Source organism: Rhinichthys klamathensis, unplaced genomic scaffold (genome assembly GCF_029890125.1).
Source record: "Rhinichthys klamathensis goyatoka isolate OS25496 unplaced genomic scaffold, OSU_Roscu_1.1 h1tg000471l_1, whole genome shotgun sequence".
Lineage (NCBI taxonomy): Eukaryota > Metazoa > Chordata > Actinopteri > Cypriniformes > Leuciscidae > Rhinichthys > Rhinichthys klamathensis.
In genome coordinates, this window is record NW_026606960.1 from 142337 (window position 1) to 154666 (window position 12330).

A 12330-nucleotide genomic window follows, 5' to 3' on the forward strand; every position below is an offset into this window, starting at 1 on the left:
CTTATTCAATCTCACTACTGGAACAGTGTTCTAGACATAAATTTGATATTGATATGAGGGTAGGTAGGCAGGCATAAATTCAGAGACAAATACCTTATACTGCAAGTATTACATACAACAATAATAAAGTAATGCATTGACATTTTACTTTTGATACTTAAGTACTTTTAAAAACGAGTACTCCTGTAGGCCTACTTAAGTAAAAATCAGTCTTTACAACTTTTACTTGTAACAGTAATATTTGACCAGTGGTATCTGTACTTTCAAGGAAGTTGTGTACTTTGTCCACCTCTGATTTAAACTAACAAAAGGAATCGGAGACAGATTAAGACGGTCTTGAAAAGCTCGGACACTGCGTCAGAAACTCCCTACCAAGAATGTATTGTTTTTGAAGTCATAACAAAAGGGAAAGGCCAAATCTACTCAAGCACACTTATGTCCATAAACCCTTAAATATATATTCTCTGTCTAGGTAGATCAAAGATTCCTTCTAGTCTGAACAAGATGCTTAAGACAAATGAACACTAGCAAACATCTCTACAACAGTTTCAGATCACATGGTTAAAAGCACATCTGAAAATTTGGCTTCCAGCTCATCTTTAGGCAAACTAAGTTCCACAGAGAAGCTAGTTCACAACAATGCCTAATCAAAATGAAAGCCCAATGTAGTTTAATCCATTGTCATTCCACAGTATAGGCTGTAATCTATTTTGTGTACACAATTTGTATCTTGCTAATGTAATTAAGTAAAGATGCCCATCCACAAAGAAATTCAGGAACAGTGTCCTGTTGTTGGCAAAAACTCCTTACAAAAAAAATAAATCTAGTGACAGACCATGAACAGTTACCAAACAAGTTAGCTAAGAACTCAAGTGACCAGTATACAAAAGGTGGATGAATTGCTTTAGCAAGTGACAGTTTGCCAGGCTAGAAACAACTCTGAAAGAGCCTTATTAACAAGTAAACTAGATCTCCACAGCTAACACTAACAGAAAATGAGTTGTCCCAAAATAGTGTAAACTATTTTAGGAAAGTCCAACTACACTAGACCTAGTTCTGGCAGCATGTAAATTCAAGTACCAATACTGTATATCACCAGGAACACATTGTGTAGTAGTCACAGCTTTATTCAGAGTTGCAGCAGAGGGGACAAATGCACAGCAAAACAAGATACAACGGTATGAAAATTATATTACCATTAGGCAAACTTCCTGTATAGACACGGGTAATATATTCTCACTCTAGTTTCTTGACCACCTTCCTCTTAAGTTTCTTTTGTTGGAGCAGAAGGTCAACATACAGACAATGATCCACAACACTTGAAGCACAGAGAAGACCACCATGCAGAGCACCGGAGTAACCAGCAGAAAAAACATCTTGTCCTGAAGTGAAAAAAAGAACACAAGTCATATGGGAAGTTAAATCAAGACCAAAAAAGCGGACATGCCTGTAATGGGCTAAAATAACTGCCTGTAGTAACTATTGAACAAAGATATACAGAATATTACCTGACAGGTAGAGGTTATTGATGGGTGTGTTGCACCTGATCTTGGCAATGTTCAGAGGTTGGTATCTCTCCAGATTGTGTTCTGCAGACAGCATAGATCCATATGTGGCCCCCAGCCCATGCATGTTGATGGGACTGACTGCATGCAACAGCGCCAACTATGGAAGGCAGAAAACCGATCACTCAACTTACATATTTGTCACTTTATTAGTTATCAAGCAGCACTCATATGATACAGGAGAAAATGTACCTTCTCTTTCAGCTTGGGGAAGTGGACACAAGCCCAGTCAAAGAGATGATTAGCAAATCTCATCTTGTATTTTTCATATTCTTCACCTCTTTCGGTCTCATTGACATTGTTCCACTGTCCAAACCACTTTGGATTGACCATAGTATGGATCACCATGCGTGACTGCCCTAAAAACAAACCACCCACAAATGGCACTTTAGTTGGTGAATTTACTTTGATGGTTTTGGGTGTACTAAATACAGAGGGGGAAGTTAACCTGGGAAACGAGTGCATGAGGTGGGATCCTTAGCAGAGGGGAAGGAAATGTACATCATGGGGATGCTGTCAGGTGCGTCCTCCTTGTCTGAATCAAAGTACTCTTCCATGCTAAGGAAAGTCAATTGAGTTTACGTAGAGTATAGATGTGCTTTTAACAAATTGAAGAAAGAGATTGACTTGAAGACCTACACTTCATCCATGTTGTTGCTCTTATAGAGTCGCATGTTGGTTGAGGAGATGCCCAGTTCTTCATTAGTGGCATTAAAGCCTGCAAACACCTGGAAAAAGCCTTTGCCTGGCTTTAGAGTATGAAGATAATCCTGGATCTCTGTGAGCAGCAGGAGATGAAGTAAAAAAAAAATATATATGGCCAGTAATTAAGCATTTCATACGAGTACATTAGACCCCCTGTATTGAAGACATTCTCACTTACTTGGATTTGCCTGGATCTCTGGAGTCAGAAGCTTCTTGAAGGTGGTGAACATACCAGCATTTGAAATGATCACAGGAGCCTGAATTTCAACATCTTTACCTCCCGTCTTCACAGCCACTCCTAAGCAAATAGACAGCCGTGGTTTGTTTCACACATCTGAAAGTTACTGGAGCCAAATATGTAATGGATGCCACATATCTGTGAGGCCTTTTTCAGTATGAAACCTACTGCCATAAGAGTAAGACAACGCAATGTGACATGACCCTAGTTCAAAACTCACCATATGCATTTTGTTTTCTTTCAACTAGAACGCTGGACACAGGAGCATTGACCAGGACTTTTCCTCCATGCTTCTCCAAAACCTGAATGATGTGGTATGGGATCTCACTAGCACCACCCTTAGGATAGTAAACACCACGCTTGGAGTGGTGCAGGAAAAGGGCATCAATCATGCAGCTGGAGTTTTTGGGTGGGACACCTTGAGAGAAAAAAAAATCTAGTTCTCATATGCATTAAAAGGCTAAATGTTGGTAACACAAAGTCTCTTTTACCATAAAATATTTGAGAAAACACAGTGAGGAGGTCACAGTTGCTTGTAAAAGACTTGACCATGTCTGTTGTACTGGTGCGGGAGTATCTGAAAATTGGGGAGATCAAGTCAGCGATTCCACTCCACAATATGAAGCGAGCAAACCAGAGAGGGACCATCTTCAGCATACACAGCAGATGGATCTTCTTTGAACAGATCTATAAGGAAAAGACAACTTGTGACACCAAAATTACACCGTAATTCCAGATTTAAAAAAAGCCATCAACCAAATACCTTCATGATTTTAAAGAACTCCTCTACTGCTTTAGTATCATTGGGAAACTGCTTCTTAAGATGAGCCTCCATCTGCTTCTTGCCATTGTAAATGGTGTATTCTTTATATAGAGTTCCTTTACCAATAACAACAGTGTCCACATGGGAACCCTGCTCAGCAAAATGCACCTGGCCATCAGTGATCAGATCCAATGCAATTTTCAAGAAGCCGTTTTCATGAAGTTGTCCAAGATAATGGAAGCCTTTGACAAAAGTGCACATTGTGCAAGTTATATAATATGAGGTATTCAGCATTTGATAACCTATGTAATTCCATGAACATCAAGGTTCTTACCACAGTCAAACTCAAAGCCTTTCTCAGTGAAGGTCTTGCACAAGCCTCCTGCCTGCTTGTCTTGCTCCAACACCAGGACTTTCTTTCCTAGTTTGGCTAAAGTTGCTGCTGCAGTCAAACCACCGATACCACTACCAATCACGATGACGTCCAAGTTTCTGGGCACTTCAAATTCATCAAATTCTGCAGGTCAAGAATTGATGTTAGTTACCAATAGACACCTGCCATTTGCAGTCAGCTTGTTTCACTAGCATGCAACACCTCTAAAGTTTACATACCTTTCCGGAGCACTCTGTCCTTTTTCTTCTGCTCTACAACTGGACCAGGAGGACTGATAGTCCCCTTGCACAGCCCACTTCTCCTGCCAAACAGATACCAGAATGTGCCACGACCCCAGTCCACAAGCCATTCTAAGAAAAGCAGAATCCACCACATCTTCAAATCCTGAAAAAGAGCAGCTGATGTTTTTAGTTTCAGGAGAGATTGCTGGAGATTTCACCAAAGCTAAAGCAGCTGCTCTTTCCAGAGAATGCAGACAGCAGTTTAATGCAGGTGACTGAGTTAAGGCCCTATTTATTAGTCCAAATTGTGGGTGGAGACACTTAATTCAATCAGAATTGCAGACTGATTGCTTTGAGTTAGCTGCTTATGACGATTAACTGCGGTTTTGCATAAAATGTGAACCAATGTGGGAATGTAAGTATTTTTATAATCTGGTCAAGTAAATAAATCAGCTTGACCTTTTGTATTGATGTGGAGAAATGTTTTCCTCCTTGTAAGCTTTCTCTAATGCAATCTCTTTAATGTCACCTCATCTTTACTTAGATCAATTTTTGTAAGTTGTATAGGTGATCAAACAGTTAATTGATTTAGATTTACTAAATATATTTTAAGACCTGATTGTTTGTGGTGATAAACTGGCACCATTGAATTGTTTGGAAAATGAGACTGAGATGATTGTAAAAGACAAGTATCATGCTTATGAAGCGAACTCTTCCACATACTGATAATCAACTCTGAGATGGGCAAATATGTTTATTTTGTGCATTACATTTCATCATGCAAATATGCGTAAATACAGACATTAAAATTAAATGGTTGATCTTATGGGATATGACAGCTGCACATTAACATACACTGGCTGCATTTGATAGCAAAAGAATAGCCTTGCAGTCCAGTCAGTCAATGGCAGTTGTGTGTGTGTGTGTGTGTGTGTTTTCAGGCCACCAAAGAACAATTACATGTGCAATGTGGCTTTCATAATTGGGTTACATAATTATACCAGTTTGTGGCATTTGTATAATGATGGAGTTTTTGAATGAGTCACTAAATAGTTGAGTCATTCACCGAGTCAGTGGTATCAAAACACATTATGACCTGACTAAGCACTCAAAAAATATAGGGTACAATGGGGCTTAAGGCTTACCAGGGTAAAATAAGCATTTGACATTATTCTCTTTTAAACCACTAGGCACAAAAATGCAGCTCAGCACTTTTCTTAAAAAATGTTTTTGATGATGCCCGTGGAAATTTAGCTGATCCTTGACGCGATCGCGGACAGCAATGCAAAGTTGATTCTGCACTAATTTGATGTAATAGTTTATGTTTAAAAAAAAAAAAAAATGTTGTAGATTCATGTAGCAAACAAGAATCAATAAAATTGTTTATATTTTGAGACACAGGTCTTGTTAATGATTTTCAGTTTTGTTCAAGGTAATTAAAGCAACAGTTTTTCTTTTCAATAACGGAAGAATATGTAAAATTATGGTATTTGGGGTAAAATGCACCCCTGCTGTTGGGGTAAAAGGCACAATAATTAACATGATAATAAATAGCTGGCTGACTTTTCCATTTGTTGACATGACATGGTTAGATTCAGGTGGTAAATATCATATCAAATTGGGTATCCACATTAAAGATAATCACCATATTTATAATGAAACTACCATAAAAGATATATTAATCATATAATTTAATAAAATATATTTATGTTACTACTGTAAAGATTTATTAAATTATTATTGGATTTCATTCAATGCTTTCAGAATCTTTACTTTTAAAATAATTTTGTTTCTGCATGTTTTTTTTTAAATGAACATTTTAAATTACAGTATAATTTTTTTATTTATAAAAATAAACCAAATAGTATAAACTTTGCTAAAGTGATTATTTTGAACAAGTATTAGATTAGACATTATTAAAAACATATTTTAGCCAAAATATTTGTGTACTTTGCCCTTTGCCCCATGCTGGGCCCACCTCGCCACCTCATACACTTATAAGATTTTTAAACAAAATAAACCACTTTTATAATTTATTTTCACATAAAATCTGTTGCTACATCAATGTTCCATTTTTTTCTGCTATCATACACTATGGGAGTAGTGAAAAGCAATTTTTTCATAGGGTGTGCCCTTAGCCCTCTTGTACCCTATTTTGCCCAACATCTCCCCCTTCCAAGATTTTTACAGGCCTATGCATACGTAAACTTCCTTTTGTGTTCTGGTGATATGAAAAAGCAGAGAATTCATTTGTCTTGGAAGGCTTAAGTACATTTAATTTAAATAAATGCATTTATAATAATTTGTTTGCAGCTGCCAAAGTCATTGATTTAGTATCTCAGTCTTAGATTGCAGGCCCACAGTCCATTTGCTGATCACATAGGGCCTATTGCACACAGAATGTGTAATTTGTACATTTTTAAAGGAGGGGGCAACAGAAACTCAAATATGAAAATATTTTACAACACCTTTTGAATGGTAGGCCTATATCATTCACAGCTTTATTTAAAAAAAAAATATTAAAATGGAAATTAAATAGATTAACAATTGATACATCAATCTGAGTAACCACTCACTTCACAGTTTCTCACTCTAATGTCTTGACCGCCTTCCTCAAATTATTTTAGAGGAGAAGAAGGTCAATGTACAACACTTGACGCACAGAGAAGAACACATGTAAAGCACCAGAGTAACCAGCAGAAAAAAAAAAATCTTGCCCGAGATGAAACACAAGAAAAGACATGTATAAATTCATTACACAGAACATGGGACTGTCTAAATCCTTTGATGCACAATTGACGTCACCCTGTGACGCACCACAGGGTGATGGCCAGCAGCCATATCACCTGTAGCCCAAGACTGGTTGCCCACTGAAGCTAAGCAGGGCTGAGCCTGGTCAGTACCTGGATGGGAGACCTCCTGAGAAAACCAGGTTGCTACTGGAACAGGTGTTAGTGAGGCCAGCAGGGGGCGCTCACCCTGTGGTCTGTGTGGGTTCTAACGCCCCAGTATAGTGACGGGGACACTATACCGACAAAGAGCACTGTCCTTCGGATGAAACGTTAAACCGAGGTCCTGACTCTGTGGTCATTAAAAAATCCTAGGATGCCCTTAGAAAAAGAGTAGGGGTGAAACCCCATCATCCTGGCCAAATTTGCCTCTTGGCCTCATTATCCCCAATATACTGATTGGCTTCATCTCTCATTGGTCTCCTCTCCACCAGTAAGCTGGTGAGTGGGCGTTCTGGCGCAATATGGCTGCCATCACATCATCCAGGTGGATGCTGCACATTGGTGGTGGTTGAGGAGATTCCCCCTTCCATGTAAAGCGCTTTGAGTACCCAGAAAAGCACTATATAAATGTAACAAATTATTATTTTATTATTAAATATGCAATATTATTGTAAGGCTCTCTGAATAATTCTGACTGGTCTATCACAGCATTAAGCAGTTCAATATTTCTGAATAATGACAGCTAATTTCCTACATAGCTGTGCTCATCTAATGTCTAAACACTCAAACTTGGAATATTACCTGACAGGTAGAGGTTCTTGATGGGTGTGTTGCACCTGATCTTGGCAATGTTCAGAGGTTGGTATCTCTCCAGATTGTGTTCTGCAGACAGCATGGATCCATATGTGGCACTCGGTCCGTGCATGTTGATGGGACCGACTCAAATATGACACAGGACAAATGTGACCCTGGATCACAAAACCAGTCACAAGTAGCACTGGTATATTTGTTCCAATAGCCAACAATACATTGTATGGGTCAAAATTATCAATTTTTATGCCAAAAATCATTAGGATCTTAAGTAAAGATCATGTTCCATGAAGATATTTTGTAAATTTCCTAACGCAAATATAAAACATTTTTTGAGAGTGAATGCAGCACAATCACGAACATAAAAGGACAACTTTAAAGGTGATTTTCTCAAGGTTTCGATTTTGTGTGCACCCTCAGATTCCAGATTTTCAAAGAGTTTTATCTCAACCAAATATTGTCCTATCCTAACAAACCATACATCAATGGAAAACTTATTTGTGCCGCTTTCAGATGTATAAATCTAAATTTCAAAAAAAATTGACCCATGTGACTGGTTTTGTGGTCCAGGGTCACAAATGTACCTTCTCCTTCAGCTTGGGGAAAGTGGACACAAGTCCAGTCAAAAAGGTAATTAGCAAATCACATTTTTCATATTCTTCACCTCTTTCAGTCTCATTGATGTTCCACCATCCAAACCACTTTGGATTGACCATAGAAGGGATCACCAAATAGTACTAAGTATTTCAATTATGAACAGCCATACTCTTATGCAAGGCAGACTTGAATGACTGGATTTTTGTAGTGCTGTTCAATATGAGACTTGAGCTCCAAATTATAGACTCAGTCAAGATCCACTAGAAGTATTTTCTGCAGAATATTGCAACTTAAAATAGTATTTTAAGCCATAGGATTCAATATAAAAAGCACTTTTTCCATGTAAAATCTCACCATTCCCTTTAGATATGATAAAGGATGTTCCTTGAAATACAAAAACCTAGATTAGTTCACAACACACCTAATCAAAATGAAGAGATGAACAGCCTAAAAGTGTATAATCATTGTCATTCTGCAGTGTAATAGGCTGCAATCTATGTTGTGTACACTTGCTAATGAAAATACCCCTCCCATTCACAAATGAAAGTCAGGGACCATGGTGCGAAACTCCTTTCAACAAACTAAAGTTTAAAATGCTGCCATCTAGTGACAGACCATGAACAGTTACCAACCAATTTTAAGAACTTTGAGTGAAGTGTACAAGGTAGCAGTATTATTTTTGGACACAAATTGGTTTTCTGCAAATCTACCAGGCACACATTATGTAGTGGTCACAGCTTTATTAAGAGTTGCAGCAGAGGGGACAAATGAGCAGCAAAACAAGATACAACAGTATGAAAATGATATGACCAGTAGGCAAGCTCTTCCTGTATAGACACGGGTAATATATTCTCACTCTAGTTTCTTGACCACCTTCCTCTTAAGTTTCTTTTGTTGGAGCAGAAGGTCAACATACAGACAGTGATCTACAACACTTGAAGCACAGAGAAGACCACCATGCAGAGCACCGGAGTAACCAGCAGAAAAAACATCTTGTCCTGAAAAAAGGACACATTTTCGTATAGGAAATTAATCAAGACCAACACGCCTGTAATGGGCCAAAATAGCTGCCTAAAGTAGTAACTTTTAAACAAAGCTATACATATTACCTGACAGGTAGAGGTTCTTGATGGGTGTGTTGCACCTGATCTTGGCAATGTTCAGAGGTTGGTATCTCTCCAGATTGTGTTCTGCAGACAACATAGATCCATATGTGGCCCCCAGCCCATGCATGTTGATGGGACTGACTGCATGCAACAGCGCCAACTATGGAAGACAGGAAAAGTTACAATCACTTAAGTTACTTATGTCACTTTATTAGTTATCAAGCAGCACAAATATGAAGCCGAAAAAAAAAAGAAAGTACCTTCTCTTTCAGCTTGGGGAAGTGGACACAAGCCCAGTCAAAGAGATGATTAGCAAATCTCATCTTGTATTTTTCATAATCTTCACCTCTTTCAGTCTCATTGACATTGTTCCACTGTCCAAACCACTTTGGATTGACCATAGTATGGATTACCATGCGTGACTGCCCTAAAACAAACCACCCACAAATGACACTTTAGTTGGTGAATTTACTTTGATGGTTTTGGGTGTACTAAATACAGAGGGGGAAGTTAACCTGGGAAACGAGTGCATGAGGTGGGATCCTTAGCAGAGGGGAAGGAAATGTACATCATGGGGATGCTGTCAGGTGCGTCCTCCTTGTCTGAATCAAAGTACTCTTCCATGCTAAGGAAAGTCAATTGAGTTTACGTAGAGTATAGATGTGCTTTTAACAAATTGAAGAAAGAGATTGACTTGAAGACCTACACTTCATCCATGTTGTTGCTCTTATAGAGTCGCATGTTGGTTGAGGAGATGCCCAGTTCTTCATTAGTGGCATTAAAGCCTGCAAACACCTGGAAAAAGCCTTTGCCTGGCTTTAGAGTATGAAGATAATCCTGGATCTCTGTGAGCAGCAGAAGGAAAAAAATAATCTGGCAGTAATCAAGCATTTCATAGGAGTATATTAGACCACCTGTATTGAAGACATTCTCACTTACTTGGATTTGCCTGGATCTCTGGAGTCAGAAGCTTCTTGAAGGTGGTGAACATACCAGCATTTGAAATGATTACAGGAGCCTGAATTTCAACATCTTTACCTCCCGTCTTCACAGCCACTCCTAAGCAAATAGACAGCCGTGGTTTGTTTCACACATCTGAAAGTTACTGGAGCCAAATATGTAATGGATGCCACATATCTGTGAGGCCTTTTTCAGTATGAAACCTACTGCCATAAGAGTAAGACAACGCAATGACATGACCCTAGTTCAAAACTCACCATATGCATTTCGTTTTCCTTCAACTAGAATGCTGGACACAGGAGCATTGACCAGGACTTTTCCTCCATGCTTCTCCAAAACCTGAATGATGTGGTATGGGATCTCACTAGCACCACCCTTAGGATAGAAAACACCACACTTGGAGTGGTGCAGGAAAAGGGCATCAATCATGCAGCTGGAGTTTTTGGGTGGGACACCTTGAAATAGCAAGAGAAATAAAATAGAATTCTAAAATGCATTAAAAAGCCAGACATTGGTAACAAAACAGAAGTTTCTCTCTCACCATAAAATATTTGAGAAAACACAGTGAGGAGGTCACAGTTGCTTGTAAAAGACTTGACCATGTCTGTTGTACTGGTGCGGGAGTATCTGAAAATTGGGGAGATCAAGTCAGCGATTCCACTCCACAATATGAAGCGAGCAAACCAGAGAGGGACCATCTTCAGCATACACAGCAGATGGATCTTCTTTGAACAGATCTATAAGGAAGACAACTTGTGACACCAAATCACTCCATAATGCCTGATAAATAAGCTGTAGAGCCATCAACCAAATACCTTCATGATTTTAAAGAACTCCTCTACTGCTTTAGTATCATTGGGAAACTGCTTCTTAAGATGAGACTCCATCTGCTTCTTGCCGTTGTAAATGGTGTATTCTTTATATTGAGTTCCTTTACCAATAACAACAGTGTCCACATGGGAACCTTGCTCAGCAAAATGCACCTGGCCATCAGTGATCAGATCCAATGCAATTTTCAAGAAGCAGTTCTCATGAAGTTGTCCAAGATAATGGAAGCCTTTGACAAAATGCACATTGTGCAAGTTATAGAAGTTGAGGTATTCAGCATTTGATAACCTATGGAATTCCATGAACATCATTGAGGTTCTTACCACAGTCAAACTCAAAGCCTTTCTCAGTGAAGGTCTTGCACAAGCCTCCTGCCTGCTTGTCTTGCTCCAACACCAGGACTTTCTTTCCTAGTTTGGCTAAAGTTGCTGCTGCAGTCAAACCACCAATACCACTGCCAATCACGATGACGTCCAAGTTTCTGGGCACTTCAAATTCATCAAATTCTGCAGGTCAAGAAGTAACGTTAGTTAACAATAGACACCTGCCATTTGCAGTCAGCTTGTTTCACTAGCATGCAACACCTCTAAAGTTTACATACCTTTCCGGAGCACTCTGTCCTTTTTCTTCTGCTCTACGACTAGTGGACCAGGAGGACTGATAGTCCCCTTGCACAGCCCACTTCTCCTGCCAAACAGATACCAGAACGTGCCACGACCCCAGTCCACAAGCCATTCTAAGAAAAGCAGAAACCAACACATCTTCAAATCCTGAAAAAGAGGAGCTGGTGTTTTCAGTTTCTGGAGAGATCACACCCTCCACAAGATATTAAAATCTGAAGCAGCAGCTCTTTCCAGAGACTGCAGACAGCAGTTTAGTACTGATGATTGCATTAAGGCCCTATTTATTAGTCCAAATTCTGGGTGGAGACATAGGCGGAGTTTCACTTTTGTGCTTGGGAGGGGGATTGGATAATTAAAGGATTAGGGATTTAATTGAATAAATACACAAGAATGGTAAAATAAGTTCTAAGTCTAATTGTATTAATGAAGTAAACAGTAGTCTTAAAGACCCACTCCGATGAAAATAATGTTTTTCTAGGTGTTAACATGTTCTTGTGGCATTTTTATGATGTTAGAGGACATATCTTGAGAAAAATAAGCTCAAAGTTGTATTCGGTTTATTCTCACACACCTTTAGTTCCACTAAAGCTCACAAATCAGTTTTTTTTAACAGTAAACACTCTTTTCATGTAGTCGCTATGTATTGTGTTATGTTTATCAAACTAAAGCTGATTAAAAAACGTTGATTCCACTTCATTGATAGTAGCTGTAGGCTTATGTTGAACTTTATTCTTGTTCAAACAAACGCTGTATGAAGCAGTACATAAAATATTGAATGAAAATGTCTC

General features: G+C 38.8%; 2 protein-coding genes across 2 annotated transcripts; both read right to left on the minus strand.

Moving 5' to 3' along the window:
* Positions 1–1214: 1214 nt before the first annotated feature.
* LOC130072027 (inactive all-trans-retinol 13,14-reductase-like) lies at positions 1215–4060 on the minus strand. The gene is made up of 11 exons (XM_056236903.1): positions 3884–4060; positions 3606–3788; positions 3272–3513; positions 3000–3195; positions 2729–2926; positions 2449–2568; positions 2205–2343; positions 2014–2123; positions 1758–1924; positions 1509–1665; positions 1215–1382 (listed from the first exon to the last, which is right to left on the minus strand). Exons 1-11 carry the CDS (start codon positions 4038–4040, stop codon positions 1237–1239), a joined length of 1815 nt encoding a protein of 604 aa, XP_056092878.1. The 5' UTR covers positions 4041–4060; the 3' UTR covers positions 1215–1236.
* A 4753-nt stretch (positions 4061–8813) lies between these two features.
* Positions 8814–11812, minus strand: LOC130072026 (inactive all-trans-retinol 13,14-reductase-like). The gene is made up of 11 exons (XM_056236902.1): positions 11521–11812; positions 11243–11425; positions 10907–11148; positions 10633–10828; positions 10349–10546; positions 10071–10190; positions 9838–9976; positions 9647–9756; positions 9392–9558; positions 9135–9291; positions 8814–9023 (listed from the first exon to the last, which is right to left on the minus strand). The coding sequence occupies exons 1-11, from the start codon at positions 11678–11680 to the stop codon at positions 8878–8880; spliced, it is 1818 nt and encodes a 605-aa protein (XP_056092877.1). The 5' UTR covers positions 11681–11812; the 3' UTR covers positions 8814–8877.
* Between the last annotated feature and the right edge of the window lie 518 nt (positions 11813–12330).